This window comes from Gobio gobio (assembly GCF_949357685.1).
Source record: "Gobio gobio genome assembly, chromosome: 13".
In the NCBI taxonomy this organism is placed as follows: Eukaryota; Metazoa; Chordata; class Actinopteri; order Cypriniformes; family Gobionidae; genus Gobio; species Gobio gobio.
Genome location: NC_137106.1, coordinates 31,162,742 through 31,184,740, shown reverse-complemented (window position 1 = coordinate 31,184,740; position 21,999 = coordinate 31,162,742). Strand labels below are relative to the sequence as shown.

At 38.3% G+C, this 21,999-nt stretch overlaps 1 protein-coding gene across 1 annotated transcript in view; it reads right to left on the bottom strand.

The window, feature by feature from the left end:
- adck1 (aarF domain containing kinase 1) overlaps window positions 1-21,999 on the bottom strand; it is a 167,320-nt gene that overhangs the window by 44,002 nt on the left and 101,319 nt on the right. Inside the window, exon 7 of the mRNA XM_079832759.1 lies at window positions 20,633-20,749. Within this exon, the coding sequence (XP_079688885.1) occupies window positions 20,633-20,749 (117 nt within the window). The remainder of the gene's footprint in view (window positions 1-20,632; window positions 20,750-21,999) is intronic.

The window sequence follows — 21,999 nt, the reverse complement described above, 5'->3', positions numbered from 1 at the left end:
AGCTGTAGTTTCTGTTTGTGGATTCAACTGTAGTTAATGTGGTTGTGGATTCGGCTGTAGGTTCCGAGGTTGTGGTTTCGGCTGTAGTGTCTGTATTTGTGATTATGTTCTGTAGATGTGATTAATCGCGATTAATAGATTTGACAGCACCAAATTTCAATTTGAAAACGGTGCAAAACTTAATTAAATATTTGACAAAGGAAACAGCAAAAGTATACATTTTATATTTTGAGGAAATAGCCAGAAAATTAGGAACCGTAAAAGGTCACCTGGCTCTGCTAACCCCAACTACTGGAGGGAGGCCATCACAACAACAAATATTTGGCATTGATTAAAAAACAAGTCATTGAAGTGCAAAATTAGCTTGCAGCATTGCAAATAAAGGTCCTGTCTATCCTCCAATCCCTTCTCTCTCCATGCCTCTATGCCGACTACCCAGGATCCCTCTCCGCTCTCTTCTTCGGCTAGGGTAGGAGTGAGTGCATGCAGAGAATAAATCATATTTTCTGTCCCATTTCACCAAACTGATGTGTCCGTTTCCCTGGCAGCATCAGAATGCGCCATCCACAAGGGGACGACGAGGGGCCAGGCTGCTCTGACAACTTCACCAGCACTGCATAACAAAGAAGCTGAGTGAAAAAAGGAGGGCATTCCTGCCAGCAGCCAACACGTACATGCACCAAATGAATGCGTGTCTGACGCACGTTTGAAGTTTCAGTGAGAAGGGGGGGGGGGGGGGGGGGGGCTGGCGCACCTATCACACATACATGAGGGCACCTAGTCAGAATGACTCAGCACAGGATTCCTTTCATGCTGGAGTCGGTTCTTTAGAAAGGATGCCGTCTTCACACGTCTCCAGGATGCTACGTTGCAAAGGGGGGTTCAGGGATGGGACAGCTCCTTTCAACAGTATGCTAAAAATAGCTAGCACTGGAAATGTGAGACGAATCCCATCTTCCTTTTCAACTCGTTTGAGGATGTGGTCCGTGTCACAGGACACAAAGAAATCACCTGCCAGAGAAGCTCTCTTTGGGGACAGAAAGACAGAGACGACAGAGAAAGGTGCCTTTGTGAGCGTACGTGCACACGTGTTATTACCTGTGAGGACAGCCTGAGCGGATGATGTCTACCTGAGCATTAGCTGAACACAGCTGGCTTGTCGTGTTGCAGTAGATTGAATTTTTTCAGAAGGGACGATGCAATTACTCCTACTGGGGCTCTTGACACAGAATAAAAACTCTCCATATGGAGCTCTTCTGCCGGACGAGTGAATATCATGCCATTGTGGCACAGCAGAACGATGAAAGCGATAGTAAAATGCCTGATATACGTTCTCTCTTTCAGTATCTTGAAAAATGCAGAAGTGCTACTGACAATCACAAAACGAAAGCTGTTGTTTGACCTATGACATGCTAAAAATAAAGTCAACGTGAAACGCTGTTTGCAACCCATTTTACAGAGAAACAAAATAGTCAATGAGTAAAAATTTTATCCATTTTTTTTATCCATCAGGATTGGATCAAAACATACAAATCATAGGGTATCAAAAACTGGAATGACTAACCCCAAATTACTCATCATTTCTGGATGACCAACCAACTATTCACCTTTGTCCCGAATCCAAACAAAAAACCCAGATAAATCCGTATCACTCACACACACCGTCCTGGGCAACAGAGCCGATTACATCTGCTTATTTACGGAGACAATATAAAGTGAATGTCATTGGATTTAACTCTAAAATAGCTGATTTATTTAAACCTTCCTGTTGTAATCTTGGCCCTGCACTGATCAATACAGGGCAAGACAAAGAGAAAGGCTTTTAACAGAGCGCAGCACTAAATCTAATGAGCCGCTCTCAGAGGCTGGCACATGTGCGGCTGAATTGACAGATCTGTGAGGGAGATAAGAAGTTCCACCCCTCTGACGTCGTCAATCTTTCCTTTCCACAACCCTGCGACACAACATACACAAATGTCTATGACAAATGCTTATACAACCTGCAGGTCTAACCGGCCTCTCTGAAACGTATGTATTCCTCAACCTGACAGGCCTCTGAGAACAGAAATTTTAGGATTTATATGGAGTTTGGGTAGAAAATAATCTAGGGATGCATAAATAACTAATGTAAACATATTAATAAATATTGAAATATACTAATTTGTCTAAATGTAAAAACATTCCATATATATACACATACAGTGGCAAGAAAAAGTGAGTGAACCACTTGCAGAAAATGTGAATAATTTTAACTAAATAAAAGAGATCATACAAATTGTTTTTTTATTTAGTGCTGTCCTGAATAAGATATTTTACGTAAGAAAATGTTTACTTATAGTCCACACAAGACAAAACAATTGCTGAATTTATAAAAATAACCCCGTTCAAAAGTTTATGAACCATTAATTCTCAATACTGTGTGTCATTCCCTGGATGATCCACGGCTGTTTTTTTGTTTTGTGATGGTTGTTCATGAGTCTCTTGTTTGTCTTGAACAGTTAAACTGCCCAATGTTCTTCAGAAATATCCTCCAGGTCCTGCACATTCTTCAGTTTTCCAGCATCTTCTGCATATTTGAACCCTCTCCAGCAGTGACTGTACGATTTTGAGATCCATCTTTTCACACTGAGGATGATTGAGGGACTCAAACACAACTACTAAAAAAGATTCAAACTTTCACTGATGCTCCAGAAGGAAACATGATGCATTAAGAGCTGGAGGGTTAAAAATGATTTAATTTGAAGATCAAGGTAAATTTTACTCAATTTGTCTTCTGGGAAGCATGCAAGTATCTTCTGTTGCTTCTGAAGGGCAGTAGTAAATAAAAAAATAAAAAATAACAAAAGATATTTAAACAAAATAAGAAACATTTGGACATCTTCATCCCCCTCAAAATTGTATATATATAGAGAGAGAATGTTTTTAATTTGAGACAAATTAGTATATTTCAATATTTATTAATATATTTACATTAGTTATTTATGCATCCCTACATTATTTTCTACCTCCATATAAATCCTAAAATTTCTGTTCTCAGAGGCCTGTCAGGTTGAGGAATAACATTTAAATTAATTTAAATAAACATTAATTAATTATTAAAAAAATACCTAATTAATTCAACCTGGTCTCACAGAATTCCGTGAAATGAACACGGGCCCCTTAACTCAAAATCCGTGGCAGTTTCACGGAATCGCCGAAAATTCCGTGATGGGTCCACGGAAGTGATTCCTATGCAAGTCAATGACCGTAAAAATGAGTCATGATTTTATGAATATTTATAGGCTACTTTTATATTTTGGAGCAACTAACTCCAAACCTACCCACTCTTAACAATATAAAACACATAACAGGCAAATACAAGTACAGTCACAGGTATTTATTGCAAAAACTGACCAAAAACAGCATAAAAGTATTAACTCATGTTGCATTCCAAGTCTTCTGAAGTCACACGATGTCTTCATGTAAAGAACAGAGTTGATCTTAATGTTTTAATCGCTAAAATGATGATCCAGCCGCTCCGTGAACACACTCATTCATATCTCATTCAAATAATACACACGACTCTTTAGCATGACGCAATCTGTCACGTGACACACGAGAGCCAATGGCATTTTACAATCAAAGCCGACGTAATGACGCAATTGGTCACGAGACATACGACAGCCAATGCTGTAAAAGCTGACATAACGTTTCTTCCGGCGGTAAAATTTGAAATGTGTTTTTGATCTTTGGCGGATGGACTCGACGCTGCTGATCGCTTTTGGGGATTTTCTTCACACAAATTAATCGTTTGGCCTCTGAACACTTGGCATTTTGTACTTTTTGAATAAATTGTGCCCGTAGGCATATCTGCCTGTTATATCCTGTTTTTTATAATACACAAATTGGTAGGTTTAGGGAAGGGATTGGGTTACGTGTTCAAAACGTGTCTAAATACTGAAATGAAATGAAAATAATTGTAAATAAAATGATGCTAGATGATTAAATCGAGAATCACACTCCATGTCATAATGGCAAAAATCATAGTTTCCTAACGATAACCATGCCCAACGCGTCAGTATACTGTCATTGACTTACATAGGCATCACTTCCGTGGACCCATCACGGAATTTTCGGCGATTCCGTGAAACTGCCACGGATTTTGAGTTAAGGGGCCCGTGTTCATTTCACGGAATTCTGTGAGATCAGGTTGCATTAATTTCATGCTTTGGAAAATGGGCGATTCTAATTCTACACTAATTTGCTTATATAAACAAACTACAATTGATTGATGTACAGTAAAACATTTAGATTACAAGATTACATTTAACAGTATTATTAAATTATTTTGAAAAATTGTCACAAACTGCCCGTTTTTGTTTCATCTTCATGAACTTTCTATTTGTTTTTATCAGTCACATGTTTTCCTTTGTTCCAGTTTCCCGCTCCTCGTTTGTAACTGTGGTATCTGATTAACAAGTCTTCACCTGCTCATCATTTGTGTTCAATAACCTTGTGTATTTAAGTTCCTCTTTTTCGTTCAGTTGCTGTCTGGTATTGTTTGTGTGTAGACACTGTTACGTTGCCTTGGATTATCTGAGTTTGTTTTATTAAATAACCTTTTTGTTTGTAGAAACCTGTTTGAACATTTCTTCATCTTCATCTGAACCAGACTCTGACAATTATAAAAATGGGTAATTTAAATATGAACAATGTCAAACAATACTAAGTACCAATATATTGTGCATTGCTAGCTAGTTGCTAAGGTGTAGGAGAAAAAAAAAAATGCACCGGGTCTCTAGAAATGACTTGGGTCGCTGAAGATAGCTTGCGACACATTAAAGTTTAATAGTTGGGTTAGAGGTTTTGAAGAACCTAAGCAAGCGCCACAACAGCAGTCATGAATTTCTGTATACGTCCTGTCTGCGTATAGGCACCATTTATGACTGGTCCGGGATGATTGAACATTAGGTGTGACTACGGTGGTTGAGTGTACTTCCAGTTAAAGACCCAGGCTGAGCGTCAGGTACTGAAAGGAGTGTTTGTTTCAATCTGCAAGCATGTCATCCACTCTAAGACAAGCTGTCTTCTTTAATATCTCACCTCCACTGCGCTTGTCAGTCGGGATTTCCTGTTAGGACGCCTCTGTTTGACCTAAATACTGACAACCGCGACGCACACATGAACGCAGCCAGGGAACGGTTCGTTCCGGCACCTTGACAACGCCTTCTGCAAAAGGAGGTGAAAAAAAAAAAAAAAAAAAAAGGCCTGTGTTCATAATATCAATTATACACTGTATCATTATCCACAAGTCCCTTTTAGCGGGAGGATAAGCCAGCGCAGGCTTTTTGTACTGTCAGCGCCGAGCACTGTCGGCGTGTAGAAACACGACTCACAGTCACCTTAAAGAGGACGAGCGATCTGACAGGCAGAGTGCGGCAGAGCTGGGGAAGAAAAAAAAGTCCTCCATTACAAGCTGCTAATGCATAACAACACGGAGCATTACTGAGAGGCCATTTACAGTCCTGCATCCCATTAATCAGTGACCACTGGGAGAAAGAGCCACCAGCACCGCAAACAATTGATCTCAAAGGGACGCCGTCTTTCAATTATGGTAATTAATTACGTCTTTTCTATTTGTTATCTGGTGGGTTGAACGGGCGACAGTGAAGAGAGAGCGTGGGAGTGTTGCAGCAGGAGACGACCGCTGGAGTGGATTCTTCACTGTCACACTTCAGTGTCACAGTCGTCATGTTCGATTGGACGATGTCAAGCGGACACTGAAAGATGGCAGAGCAACTTCACAGTCTTTTTTTTGTGAGGCTGCTGGTAAACAAGTGATGTTTAATTTCAATGTTAAATACAAAAGTTAAGAGATTCTGAAAAAGCTTTTTTGGTCCATTCAATGCAAGTTTTGGCTTTTTTATTGTGAGAACTGATTTCATTGTAGTAACAAAAACATTTGATTATTTTAAATCATTTGAAATATTTGTGGAATTTTGTGTTTTACGCAGAAGAAATAAAGTCATGCAGGTTCAGAACACATGAGGGTGAGTAAATAATGACAGAATTGTGTTAAATAATCTTATCTTATGGTTTGCATCTATCAAATGCAAACTTAAATAAATTATTAATAATAAAATAAATAATAAAAAAACAATAAAAGAATAAACGAAAAAATTTTAATAAATAAATGTATTATTGAAATACAAGAAATACTAGATATATAGATTTAATGCATTTAATTTATAATACAATATTTAAATACTATAACATATATATACTGTAAACCCTAATAAGTTGAGGCTACTCAAATGATTTGAGGGAAGTGATTCCCTCAATTCATTTGAGTAATAGGGAAACTGAGAACTCAATTTAATTGAGTTGACCTAATGTGGTCTCTTCAATGAATTAAAATAAATGTTTAAGTACCAATAACTTAAAAAGGCAAACAGACTAAACTCAAATGATTTGAGGAAAGTGATTCCCTCAGTTCATTTGAGTAATGCACCGTAAAACAATTTGTTCAGTTTACTTAAAGGTCCCCTTCTTCGCGATTCCATTGTTCAAACTTTAGTTAGTGTGTAATGTTGCTGTTAGAGCATAAATAATACCTGTAAAATTATAAAGCTCAAAGTTCAATGCCAAGCGAGATATTTTATTTAACAGAAGTTCCCTTTCAAAGCCTACAGCGAACGGCTGGCTTGGACTACATCCTGGTACTTCCTTCTTTAATTACGTCAGTAGAGCAGTAGAACAGACTAACCTCCGCCCACAAAGAAACGCGAAAAAGGGGGCGCGGTCTTGTTGCTGTCCCACGTGGAGAAGCGGACGGTCGCATGGAGAAAAGGAACTGTTGCGTTGAGTGTGTTTATCGCCATGTCATCGAGACGCTGCTATTTTCATCCAGGAGTCAAATCACCTTTGTTTGGCTTTCCCAGGGACGCTGTAGAGATTATTGAACGCATACATCTCTCCGTTAAGAGGCGTGACCTTTCCAACGTGAGCTAAGCTGCTGTCAAATTACAACACAGGAACCGCTTTCACGTGCGCTAAGCTGTGGTCGAATCACAGCACAGGAACCGCTTGCACAATCAGAACTCGGTACGTATTTCTGAAGGAGGGACTTCATAGCACAAGGAAATCACCAGCCGTTTTTAGGACAGTGGAAACAGCGGTACACAGATAAGTAAATTGTGTGAAAAATACTGTGTTTTTTTACACGCGAAACATGAACACATGTTATATTGCACACTGTAAACACAATCAAAGCTTCAAAAAAACACGAAGAACGGGACCTTTAATTCAATCGTGCAATCAAGTTGTTCTTATTTAAACCGTTTACGTTTTGTCAACTTAATTCTATCTGTGATCTGAGGAAGTGTACTCCCAGAGTGCATTGCGGCATGAATAAATTAATTGCTTCGTTGTACTATTTTAGTTTTTTTTTGACTATTTGTCTTTTGTCAGTATAACCCCAATAACGACAGCCAATACAATTGTAAAGGTCTTATTAATAATAAAAATAAAATATATAAATAAAAATCCTTGTTACCATTGATGTGTTTTGCATGCTGAATTTTGAAGTCTGTGTGTGACTCCCTCAAGCCTGGTCAAATGCTAGTCACAAATAAAGAGGAAGTATATCAACCCAATTAAAAGATTATGCCATAAATATTAGCAATAATATGTTAAAAGATCATTATTTGACATTAAATATAGTTATATATTATTAATTCACAAATGAATATCTAATATTTATTACTTCCCTTCTTTTGAAATCAAATAACTATGATTTCTTGTTGCATCGCTGCATTAATAGAATTAAAAAAAAATTTTTTTTTAAAGATTTATTATGATAGGACAGTAGGTAGACAGGAAGCGAAGTGGGATAGAGAGAGGAGGACGGGATCGGGAAAGGTCCACGAGCCGGGACTCGAACTCGGGTCGCCCGAAGCGCAACAGCGATATATGTCAGCACACTGCCCACGAGGCTATTGGTGCCGACTTATTACAAAAATTTGAATGAAGTTCCAAGTGCCCAACCAAAGGGAACACTAATCACAATTATGGTGAGAGGAAGTGGAGGAAATGAGTGAGAAGTCTATTATAAATTGCCCCGCCTCAAAAACACTTTGCCCGCCCGCCCGCTTATTTTTTTGTTTAGTTTTTTTGCTTTGGCAAAATAGTACTCAAACCAGTCAAGTAAGGTTTTTCTAAGTAACGAAGGCATAGCATGCAAATAGTTCAGATTACTTAATTGTTTTAAGTGCGTGCAACATATCATTGGACATTAAGTCAAGTTCACTATAAAGTCTTAGTAAGAACAACTGTTGGATTTTACAGTGTATATTTATATATATAATACATTTTTCTGTATTTGCCAATGTAATGCATTTAATTTGGAACGATGCATGCAGACCAAAAGATTATTAATTACAACAACTGAATAAGTCTGGCATCAGCGCACAAACGTTTTACAATAAGGTCTCATTTGTTAACATTAGTTAATGCATTACCTAACATGAACTAGTTCACAGTGCATTAACTAATGTTAACAGATACAACATTTGACCTGAAAAATGTTTTAGTAAATGTTGAAATTAATAATAATAAGTCAAAAAAATGCTGTGTAAGTATTGTTCACTAGTTCATGTTAACTGTTAACAAATAAAACCTTATTGTAAAGTGTTACCAAGATTTTAAATAGATTCAAAATGTCAATAACATGATTGGATAAGCCATATGTTTAAAGGTTCTGAAAAATAGCTGATAGTCATACACCTGTGGCCACCTGTCACTTGAATTCTAACAATGTACAACACATACAACCAATTAAATGAATGTCAACATGACGTTAGATGTGTCACAAACATGTCAACACCAAATAACTCCCATTATAATCAAAGAACACACAAAAATTACTAGACTACTAATAACCTTCTCCAAGTCAGACAAGTGATCTTCCTCAAAACCACAGTGGCCTTCACCTGTATGTCCATGTGTATCTTTCTATATAAACCCCACTACATCACTCGCAGGAGCACTGGGCAACAAAGCTCAAACTAGTCTAAAACCCTAGGAGATAAAAAAACAAACATCAAGTGGTTCCAACAGTCAAAAATTTGGTTTGATTCAGAACATGCGGATTACAGTATTTCACACCTTATTATGGTGTCAATGGCTCTTTGAGACAAACAGAATCATTTTAGAGCGCTTCACAACAGCTTCTCTCTAAGGAGACTCAACTTCCTGTGGAATATAATTGAGTTTGAGGCTTTTAATAGGCGCTGAAATGGAGCAACACTTGACAAGCGCCTTCGCTCCAGCGCTGGCTCTGCTCTGTGTGACAGCTGCACATCTTCACCTCCTCATTACATACTTCATAATAATCACATAAATAATATCAACACATGCACACACTCTGCCAGGCTCAGTCAGATCATGGAGGAAAGCGCACTTGTGTGAATGAAGTTTATAGGACTCAGCGAAACACACCTCTTCAAGAAGTTTGTTTTTGCTAAGTTAGATTATACTGCTTGCGCCACCAAAAACGGATGTTTTTGTTTTGTTTTGTTTTTTTATGGATGAGACCACTATCTAGAGGCAGTAATCAGCATAATGCCAACATATAGCAGTACCATTTAAAAGTAAAAAAAGAGTAATTTATAATATTTTTTATATTTTTAAGCAAAGACATTAAATTGATCAAAAGTCAATTTATATTTAAAATAAGTGCTGTTCTTTTGAACTTTCTATTCATCAAAGAATCTTGAAAAAAGATGCATCAGTTCACCAGAAAATATTAAGCAGCACAACTGTGCTCATCATTGATAAAAAAAAAAATTATTATTGAGCAGCAAATCAGCATATTAGAATGATTTCTGGATCATGTGACTGAAGACTGAAGAAATTACATTTTAAAACATATTCAAATAGAAAACATTTATTTTAAATTAGGGATGCACCGAAATTTCGTCCGTTGAAAATTATTTTAATTGTATATAGAGGAAATATATACATTGATATTTAATATTAATATATAATTTAATGTAATGTTACTTTCAATAAAAGTGTGGTTATGTTATTTTATTGGCTTGTATTTTTTAAAATTACATTAGAATGATTAAATGTAATTAAAAAGTTTACTATTAATACAATTATACAAAAAAAAAGATAATTTAAAAGAATAAATAAATCATTTTAAAAATAATTTTAATTTTAAACTTTCGGTTTCGACACAGAATTTTCATTTCGGTGCATCCCTATTTTAAATAGTAATGATATTTCACAATATTAATGATTTACTTGATCAAATCAATGTGGCCTTGGTGAGCATAAGACACTTCTTTCAAAAATAAAAAATAAAATAAAATAAAATAAAAAACACTTTTGAAACGTGTAGTGTTGTGTAGTGTCCATGAATAGTATATACAATTATGATACATGATATTTACCCATAATTCACTGAAAAACAACAGAAAAAAGGTGAGAGAAATGGCTTTCATATGATTACTTCATCCCATTCCCTCCTCTTCTCATCATTTACAGTCATCTTTCATTTATCCATTTAAAATTTTTTTATGAAAAAACACTATGAAATGATGAAAAAACACTACGAAAGTATTTAGGCAAAAATAGCATTAGGGTTGATTCACCCTCCACACTCAGTCTCTCTCAGAGCAGCATGGAGGCTGTAACAGATCCAGGGCCCTCCAGAGACCTTGTAGAGTAGAGGAGGACGCTCAAAGCAGCCCCAAAGGATCATGTGGCTATTTAAAGAGCGCTCAATTCACTGTGATGTAGGAATCACTGCTAATAGAGATAATTCCTCGCATTGCTTGACCCACAAGGATTGGCCAGATGGGATTTGACTTACACCACACACAGGCACACTGGGTGTTTCTCAAAGAGAAGGCTGCATCCTAGTGAGGCTGTGTCCTTCCTAGTCCAGTCCTTCTGAGGCTTGTATAGGCTAAAGTCCTCCTCAGTGATCTAGTAAGTGCGTATGGCTTCAACACATGTTCCAACTCTATGGTCATGGCAGGAAAATACTATTAAAACCTAATTTCGGAAAAATACTTTGTATTAAAAGTCTTCATATTAACTGGCTTTCTATTAATGCAATATAGTGAATCACAACCGTCTGTGGTCTCCCAGTGGCTTACTGTACATTATTGGCAGTTTAGCATGAAGTGATTCATTTACACATGTATGCCTTCATCTCTGAAAACATTATTTTTGTCTTACATTTGATAATGAACTCACATTCAAATTGAGATGGCCTTCAATGGAGCTTGATGAAGTGGCAGCTAAGATATGCAGTTTTACTAGGATGCATCCTTCCGATTGAGAAACACCCCCAATAGACACACTGGATGCTTGTTTACACCATCTTGAGAATGCTTTGGCGGCCCAGCATTTTTTTTTTTCAGTTGAACCACTATGGGCCCTATCATACACCCGGCGCAATGCGACGCCAGGCACGACGCAAGTGTTTTTTTGCTAGTACGCATTTATCATTTTCACGTTCAGTGCCACGTTGTTTAAATATCAAATGCACTCGTGCTCATCTGTTCGCCCATGGGCGTGCTGGTCTAAAAACGAGGAGCGTTCAGGCGCATTGTTGGCGCGTTCAGGCTAAGCACAACTGGGTTTTAAAGGGAATGGGAGATGAGATTCTGATTGGTTTACATTTACATTTATGCATTTGGCAGACGCTTTTATCCAAAGCGACCTTATTACAGGGACAATCCCGCTGGAGCAACATGGAGTAAAGTTGCTCAAGGACACACTGGTGGTGACCGCTGGGATCGAACCAGCAACCTTCTGCATAACAGTTCCATGGTTTAACCCACTGGACCACCATCTTACATATTATTGTTATATGTGTGATACGCAATGTCCGCGGAACTGTTACTAGTATCTTGTTTCTGAATATAATTTTTTTTTGACACAATGTACTTGCTCTGGCACTAGTTTTGGATAAAGAGATGTGCTTGTTGCTATAGTTTGTTATCGGCATATAAGAAGAATGTGACTGTTGGTCAGTGTGGTAATTGTCCCGCCCCTCCTCCACTGTGATTGGACGGCTGGGTAAAAAGTGATAGTGATGAGCGCTGCATTTTACCTCAAGTTGAACATTCTTCAACTCTGAGTGACCGGTGAAAAAGCCTCAGTGCCTCATTATGCTGTTGACGTTTTAAAAAAATAGTATAAATATGCTAGCCTCTAAAAAAAAAAAAAAAAAGAAAGAAAGAAAAAAAAAAAACGCTTTAGTGAGCAAACGCTTAGCTAACTGCTAATGGGTTTTTATTTACAAAAACATTTTAACAGACACGAGAGACATTTATTGTTCATTGCAATAAAACAATAGATACATTTTTAACTGAAATAAAAGTTTATTGAAATGTATTTAATAATTATTATTAACGGGAATAAATAATGGGAAAGTAGACTCACAACTACCTCAAACAAATACATAGCACACACAAAACAAGTGCAACCTTAGTTATTAGTAGCATTTTCTATTTTTGAATAAAGATATCTACTTACATTTCTCTTGATTTTTCTTGGATATCATTTTTTTGTTGTTGCGCTGAGCTTGTTGCAATGCATTCTGAGATTACCATCGCTCAAGCTCATTTACAACGTCTTTACACTTTGCTGGATCTGGATAGTAAAGAAAATAATAAAATGTTCCGACATTCCGTGCACGTTGGCAGAACACAGAGAGAAAAGTCCATTCCAGCCATCATCAATCTTTTGATTACTTACACGCCAGCTCCCACACAGAAGCTCGCAGATGCCAGAGCCAGTTAATAATTCTATCCATTTTCAGAGGTAGACTCCATCATTTATTATGTTCTGTATCTATCTCATCAGCTGTCTAATAACTCTCATCATCATTGGCTAATGCCAGAGCCAGTATTCGGCCCTGATAAAGCACTTGGCTTCTCTGTTTGCTTTATTTACTTTTGTGAGCATTGTAAAGGCTGACCAGCGGCTAATGAGTAGTGCAGGGGGAACGGTCGAGGTTACGGAGGGCAGGATCGTCCGTGATGCTGACTAATATAGCGTTGACTTTAATCATAACCACTTATTCTGGTCGCATCTGGGAGGAACATTATGCATGCAGTGATTCTATAAATGTACTCACACAAACTCTGAGAGAGAAAACAGAATGTACAGATTCACAGATTTGTCTCAGTGATCTGTATATTATGTGTGTCAACTATCAAGTATTCAAAGTCTGTCGCATGAAAGAGTGTAAAACTGTAGCCTCTATCTGATATTATAAACCTATGAGAAATAGAGCGAGAGAAGAAGGGACAGTGCAATAGGACATTTACGGGATGATTGAAAGATTGAGGGTATCCAGGGAGAAGAGATGACTGATCTTGACCTCTTTACAGTAAGCTAAAAAGGCTACAGCACTAAGTTACCATGGTGGACGCAATTACTTTAAGCCACAAGTCATTTTCTATCATTTTCAGATAGTGTTCCATATTGACATAACAATAAGGCTTGGATACCAGCCAGCTAAACCAGAAAAACAAACTAGGAAAAGCAAACTAGGTTGGCTTAAATATTAAATCTTATAGACAAAAAAAACCTATACTGATTTTACCCTATTTTCACCCCATCCAATCATTTACATTCTGTTACCACCAAACTAAATGTACATTTATTGTCCTCTATATGCACATACAGCTCGGCACAGCACCACAATTTATCATTCTAACATTTGTCAACATATGCTTTGGGAACCAAAAAATCCAATGAAACTATGAAATCTAACACTGATTGGAATTTCACACAGCTAATTTCCCAAAGGGTCTTCCCCTATTTGCCCGGATTTCCAACGAACAAACTGAAATTTAATAGCACTTATAAAATTAGCATGTGTCCAGTTATTATTCGAATGGATTCAGTGATAAACAAATTGACAAATAATGGAAGTATAGCATAAATACAATACAATAACAATATAATACATGTATAATTACAACAGAAGGGCTGTTGAATGCTCAATTATGACTGCATACACTTCGCATTACACCAAATTATTTAGTTTATTCCAAAGGTCCTTAAGCCAATAAAACCACAAAAACCGAAATCCAAAAAGACAATGATTAAGTAAATAAACATTAACAACAAGATAAAAGTGAAACACTATTTCCCTGTTTCACCAAAAAATGACATTGTATCTATGGAAAGCATGCTCTTTTTCTTCCACTCTCTCCCCCGTACAAACGCACACACATATATCAATAAAATAATTACGCAGCTGAAAAGGTGCATGACATTTCGGTAACGAGGTATAGCAGTTAAACTTACAGCTATTAGTAGAGACACTGCTGCTGAACACTGTTGAGAGACTCACACAATTAAAAGGCACAATATGCAATTTTCGCCACAAGAGGTGTCGCTTATTCAAAATAAAGGTGTAGCTTGATGACGCCTTGATTTTGCAGAATTGTGGGAGTTATCTTAATTTCTACAGACGGTGGAAAAGAATCCAATGGGACTCGGGCAGAAATCTTATTCATGGATGAGCTAATTTATTAAAGATTTATTAGCATTACTGTAGTATGAAGCAGGGTGGGGCCGAGAGCCATGGGAGCAGAACACGGCCGCTTGAGCGATTGCATATGAGAGACAAGCACCACACACGGCTCGAGAACAGAGGAGCTTTTATTATGCCACAGACGACCGATTCCGCTTCTTCCGGTCATGTGTATATGGGGTAACGCAGCCCTGTTTATCATATTAGATACATTTGAGTGTGTTGAAAGTTATGTTATAATGCTACTCTGTGCGTTTGCTCGAGACACTTGTTGCACACTGCAGTACTTTAGATCAAGAAAACTAGATTTAAACTATAAAACTGTGTTCGTTTTCTGTCGTTGAATGTATCCAAACAGTTATTATATATAATATATTAAAGCATCTTTGGTGGTTCCATGGTTTCTTCAAAATAAAACCAGAAATCGAGGGTATGATGTGTTTGATAGGCGACACACGGACACATTCCATTCCATGTCCAGGTTAAAATTGCTTATTTCTCTGGATTTAAATATTCTTGGAAACATTTGGTATAATGTAAGTAGGCCTACACAAGTCAACAAAATGTACATCACTATATTTTGAAGGATAATGAAGACGTTGAGTGACTTATGTGTCTTTTTGGGGTCTACTTTATATTTTCAAATATATTTCAAATGCATTTCTGCTCTGTTTCCTTGAATTTAAAGCACTCAGTTTGCTTTTCATGCAAAACCGTGACTGTGGGTGCAGTTTAAGGCACCAAAAATATGCTCTCCATAGTCTTCAGGTCCCGCTGCTCAGATGCCCTTCCAGAGAGCAGACTAATTTCCTCTCGCAGCCTCCAGCTCTGTTTCCCACCGGCTCTGCTAACCCCCCACAGCTCTGCAATTCCAAAATAAAGTGTCTTTTTAAGCAAGCAGGCTGTACTGCCTTTTCAACCTGTTCCAATGAAGAGCGTCTCTTTAGCAAAGCCCCATTGAGCGGCCACGTGGCACACTTGCTAATACCACGATCGCTTTCATTTCCCCGAACCACTAAAACCCTCTTAAAAGCGCTCAGACGCACTCGCAAGCGGACGCGCACACGCACGCACGACGACACATTAAAGCGAGAGAGGGAAAATATAAGCGGAAGCGTTCGCTAAATTGCTCCACTCCAAATGAGTCTGATGAACCGAGCCCTTTGATTGCATTTTCAAGCTCTGCATAAAATTTGTACGACATTTTCTTTTAAAACGCATCCTCATTTGCCACACTGTGCCAGGGAACATCAGTTAATCAGTACCGCCCATAACTCATCCCGCTATCTGAAGCAAAAAAAAGAGAAAAAGAAAAACTGCTTGGCAGAAGAAATCCAAGCAGTGGTTGTGTGTGACACCGCGTAAAGGAAAATAAATGTTATGTGCACTCGTGTGTACGTGCAAGTGCGAGCGAGAGGGGGGTGTGATAAATGCTTGATGTGCCATCCACCCGCCGACCGTTCCCTCCTCCGTCTTTCAAAGGTGTGCGTGCCCTTTAAGCATGGCTCGGTGGCTTATGAGACCGGTTTCAGGCTGTGTTTACCCGTCTGTCAGGCTCACTGACGCCTGGGTGTACAACGATAAGGAAAGGTTGCCGTTTAAAGCCTCAGCGAGCTTTGCAAAACAAACTGGCAGCAAATGTGCATATTAATTCAGACAGACAAAACAGGTCGGAGGAAATATAATGACAGAGTGACACAAACAAAGCAGGTGCTAAAATGATCCCATTTAGTCATTTAACAAAAGCCGGCGCGTCCGCACGGCTTTCAGCGGCTGCAGTCTTTTTCTCGCTCTGTGTTTCTAAACATCTCTTCATCTATCTCACTGCCGCTTTCCATATTACCCTCTCTTCCATGGAAGAGTGATGCATGAAATCTGGGAATATGATGAAGGATGCTGCTTGTGAAATAACTAAAATATTGAAATGAACAAGATGTGATATTTGGGTGAACAGGATGGAGCATCAATGTTTATAGAAGATGTTTTGAGGAGACTAGAGTTTTAATTGTAAGCGAGAATACCACTAGGACTGCTAATGTTGCTTGAACGTCCTAAAGTCAAGAACGGTTATTATAAGTGATAGTTTCCCAAAAAATTGTATTTTGTCATAATTTCTTTCTTCTGTGGAACATGAAGATATTTTGAAGAATATTGGTGTCCAAAAAACAATGGACTCTCAACAACAACACTGATTTTCATCATCTAGACAATTTTTTTTTTAAATGAGAAAGAGTGAGAAAATGATACAAATTAGATATAATTTAATATTATATATACACTCACCTAAAGGATTATTAGGAACACCATACTAATACTGTGTTTGACCCCCTTTCGCCTTGAGAACTGCCTTAATTCTACGTGGCATTGATTCAACAAGGTGCTGAAAGCATTCTTTAGAAATGTTGGCCCATATTGATAGGATAGCATCTTGCAGTTGATGGAGATTTGTGGGATGCACATCCAGGGCACGAAGCTCCCGTTCCACCACATCCCAAAGATGCTCTATTGGGTTGAGATCTGGTGACTGTGGGGGCCATTTTAGTACAGTGAACTCATTGTCATGTTCAAGAAACCAATTTGAAATGATTCAAGTTTTGTGACATGGTGCATTATCCTGCTGGAAGTAGCCATCAGAGGACGGGTACATGGTGGTCATAAAGGGATGGACATGGTCAGAAACAATGCTCAGGTAGGCCGTGGCATTTAAACGATGCCCAATTGGCACTAAGGGGCCTAAAGTGTGCCAAGAAAACATCCCCCACACAATTACACCACCACCACCAGCCTGCACAGTGGTAACAAGGCATTATGGATCCATGTTCTCATTCTGTTTACGCCAAATTCTGACTCTACCATCTGAATATCTCATAAGAAATCGAGACTCATCAGACCAGGCAACATTTTTCCAGTCTTCAACTGTCCAATTTTGGTGAGCTTGTGCAAATTGTAGCCTCTTTTTCCTTTTTGTAGTGGAGATGAGTGGTACCCGGTGGGGTCTTCTGCTGTTGTAGCCCATCCGCCTCAAGGTTGTGCGTGTTGTGGCTTCACAAATGCTTTGCTGCATACCTCGGTTGTAATGAGTGGTTATTTCAGTCAAAGTTGCTCTTCTAACAGCTTGAATCAGTCGGCCGATTCTCATCTGACCTCTAGCATCAACAAGGTATTTTTGCCCACAGGACTGCCACATACTGGATGTTTTTCCCTTTTCACACCATTCTTTGTAAACCTTAGAAATGGTTGTGCGTGAAAATCCCAGTAACTGAGCAGATTGTGAAATACTCAGACCGGCCCGTCTGGCACCAACAACCATGCCACGCTCTAAATTGTTTAAATCGCCTTTCTTTCCCATTCTGACATTCAGTTTGGAGTTCAGGAGATTGTCTTGACCAGGACCACACCCCTAAATGCATTGAAGCAACTGCCATGTGATTGGTTGATAAGATAATTGCATTAATAAGAAATTGAACAGGTGTTCCTAATAATTCTTTAGGTGAGTGTATATATATACATACACAATATAAATATATATAAATATATACTGTATAAATAAATAAATAAATAAATATATATATATATATATATATATATAAATATATACTGTATTAATATTATTATATAATATATATATGAGCAATATCACACGAGTAGCAGTCCAACTGTGATATTTGAGGTTTAAATTAAATTAAAAACTACATTCTTGCATAAAAACTCTTAAAACCACATTCTAGGATACAATAACCGTAGTATTTGTCAAATGTATGGTGGTTTGCTCGTCTGCAATGACACACTGCCATGTGGAATTCAAAATGTGAATGCACATTTGCGACCTGGGCATACAAAGTACGCGTGGTTACAAAAATCCAGCGGTACTATTACAAAAATTCGGCGGTGCACTTACAGTACACGCATACTCTTCTGATGCCGAAATTCTCATCATGGAAACTGTACGCTGACCCTCGCGTATGTATAATTTGGCTTTCCAGTTCTATGGTTGGTGGTCCAGCTATGAAACTACAGAGGGCCAAGCAATAGCACACCAATGACTAATTTCAAATGACAGGAAAATGGACCAATCATATTGACCCTCTAAATGGGTGTAGCTTGTTATCACTAAGTTTATGACAAGTTCCGCCAAATTATGCCACTGTTTTATATATGTTAAGCTTTATTTGAGAAAACAGTAGAATGCAGAATTACTAGTCAATGTGTAAATTTACCAACTCAGCGACCATTATGCACATTTGCTGTAATTCTGCATAATAGTTAATCATACATTTCTTACAGTATGTTACATTAATTTAATTGGCTGCTTTGAAAATGCCATGATTGCTGTCCACTGTCTATGATGCGGAAGTGTCTGTTGCGAATTTGCTTTGGTCTGAGTGCTGTCATGTATCGGCTTATATACAATTTTGTTGGTTTTGTGTGTCATACGCAGTGTTGAGGAAAGTTACTTTGAAAAGTAATGCATTACAATATTGCGTTACTCCCTTAAAAAGTAACTAATTTAGTTACTAAGTTACTTTTTATGAAAAGTAATGTGTTACGTTACTTTTGCATTACTTTTTCTAACCTGGGGTGGGCTTGTTTTTTTTGTTGGGGTTTTTTATAGCAAAAAAGTTCATTTTTGTGCAAATGTAAAGACCTCTTCATTCCAAAATTGAAATAATAAGCCTCAGGCTGAGGAAAAAATGCAAATTCACACATGAACAGCAAAGGGCGCAGCTCTGCTGTGCTGTGCTGCCATTCTGGGTAATGGAAGAATAGGACGCAGGAGAAAAAAGTTTTACCAATGAAAAAAATCAAGTAATATTTGCTCATGGTTTAACTGAATCATTGAAGGTCAGCAGCAAGACATTAGTCAATAAAGGTAGATTAAATGCATCAAAATATTTGTTTTATTTAACATTTATATATTTGAGGTTTTTTATTGTGCAAGTGAGATGAATAAATGCTCACATCAATAAATAAATAGAGCTGTCAGTCAAATAAATGTGATAAAGTAACTCAGATATTTTGTTGTAAATTTGAAAAGTAATGCGTTACTTTACTAGTAACTTGAAAAAGTAATCTGATTACGTAACTCAAGTTACTTGTAATGCGTTACCCCCGACACTGGTCATACGTATTTTAAAACAGTGATATAAACTTATGTATACCTTTACATACGATTTTTGTATAATAATGCCCACCCCTAGATGAGAGCATTGACAGCAAACTTTGTGATTTGCATGTTAAGAGGAGTGAAGTTCACTCATCTTCTTTTCATTAATTTATATATTTTTTTAAACTACAACAAGCTAACAAAATGATTACCCTATTCAACCATCATCAAATAATAAGAAAAGGATAATGCAGTGGCAATGGTGATGTAAAATATCCCAGTGTGAACAGAAGCTGGCCCATCGATCAATAGTCCATTAGCATCCGTTTCTCTATTATCCTCCGGGCCTCACAAGAGTCGCCTCCCTCAGTTTATTCATCTCTCTGTCATCCCCTGGCCCCGCATAACTACAGATTAGCTCACTCTGTAGGGCCTCCATTCTAACCGAAGCCATTGTGTGTAACCACATTCACGGTGAGACACGAGTCACCTTAACGAAAGTGCGAAATTAAAAAGGAGCTTGATCTCGTGGCGAGTCCTTGTGCTGACAAAAGCGGCGGAGTAGAATAAATTGCAGCCGCAACGGAAAAACAGTCTGAGATATAAATATGAAAAAGAGCCTGATTTAATTTAGAGCTCATCTGCTAAGGGCTAGAAAAATGAAATTAAATTTGAGAGGCATAATTCATCAAACCAAGCAGCCTCCATTTCTGCGGTGTCAGAGCCTCTCGGAACAGGGCAAAGAGAAACGTCTTCAAAGCTTCCAAAACCCACGGCATCAAACGTCGCAGGAAACGTGACTGCTTCATTAGCATTCCGGAGCACTTTTCCATGCTCAAATTAACATCAGCATAGTGAAATAACTGATTAAGCGATCTTGAGTTGTGACAAGTGTCGTTTGTTGCGCTGCAGCTCTGAGTGTTTCTGAAGAACCGATGCTCTGTTTTAGAGTTACGCAGAGATAAGGGTGTCTCTCTTACCTCGTTGACATTGATGCCGTGTTTCCTCATGTAGTCTCGGTCATTGACCTGGCCGCCCTCCGCAAAGTCCATGGTTAGAATGCGCTTGGTGGAAAGATCCCAGTGAATCTTTGGGATCTGTAAGAAAACAAAACAAAGAACAGATTCTCATCAGTTCGTTATGTGGTTCCTGGAGTGTTCTAATGCTACATCTCAAATCAAATACTTCACAATTATATTGTATGGGAAATACAGTATGTCAAAAGAGTAGTATGTCCAAATACATAGTATTCGAAAAACAGTAGGCGAAAAGTCCCCTGATGACCTACTACATCCGTCGAGATTCTGAAGAATTTGTGAACGGCAGTGAAGCGACGCAACTAACGCTGGTAGGTCACGTGACAGTAACAACATGGCGGATGTAATATGTCCAAATTTCATTCATACTACCCATTTTCATTTGTCTAGCTATCACCAGACCAAGCTCAATTTAAGATTCTGCTATGTATTTTCTACTGCACAAGAGGCGTGATCAATGAGCATAATTCAAAAGACTCTGTACGCAATTGGATAGTCCTTCAACCAATCAGACCACAAGAGGCGTGATCAACGGGCATCAATCCATCATCGTGTTAAACCTGCCAATAGTGCGCCAGGTGGATAAGCCAGTCTGTGATTGGATCCCGCAAAAGTGTAACAGAAGCAGTAGAAATTAATGTACAGGTTTCCAGACTGAGCCGCAGGGCGAAATCAAATCGCCGGCAGATCAGGCTGGGTTTACCAAGTCTACATTTTCATACTATATATAGAACATATTGTTTTGTAATGGTCAATTCAAGTTCAAATGTAGTACCTGCTAAATGTAGTACCTGCAAAGACAGTACGCAATTTCGGACACAGCGTAAAGGTGATGATACACGGGGCAACTTTTTGAGCAATGTTGCTGGGCAATGTTGCCATCAACGAGCAACCAGGTGAGACACAGGCCCCACGACCGATCTAAAGTATCCAGATAAACATGTGTTGCCCATTCTCAATGGGAAAGTGCACAAGTACCATAGTTCGGCAATATTGCCCGGCAACATTGCTCAAAAAGTTGCCCTGTGTATCATCACAAGTGTTTGTTAGAGCTTTGCAATATGGTTGCTAGGAGTTCTAAATGGGTGATGGGTTTTTCGAGTGGTTTTAAGGCCAATTCACAACTGTTATCGGTGTCTGTCAATGCAGACACTTCATAGGGTTCTGTTGGATCAGTGCGTTACCTCTTTCAGTGTTGGTTGACCGATTGTACATGTTCATTAGGCGTTTGTTGGGTCGTGGAATGTCTGAGAAGTGACAGACTGTAATCTGGTGATTGTCCGCTTGGTCTATTGGTGCACTGTGAATTG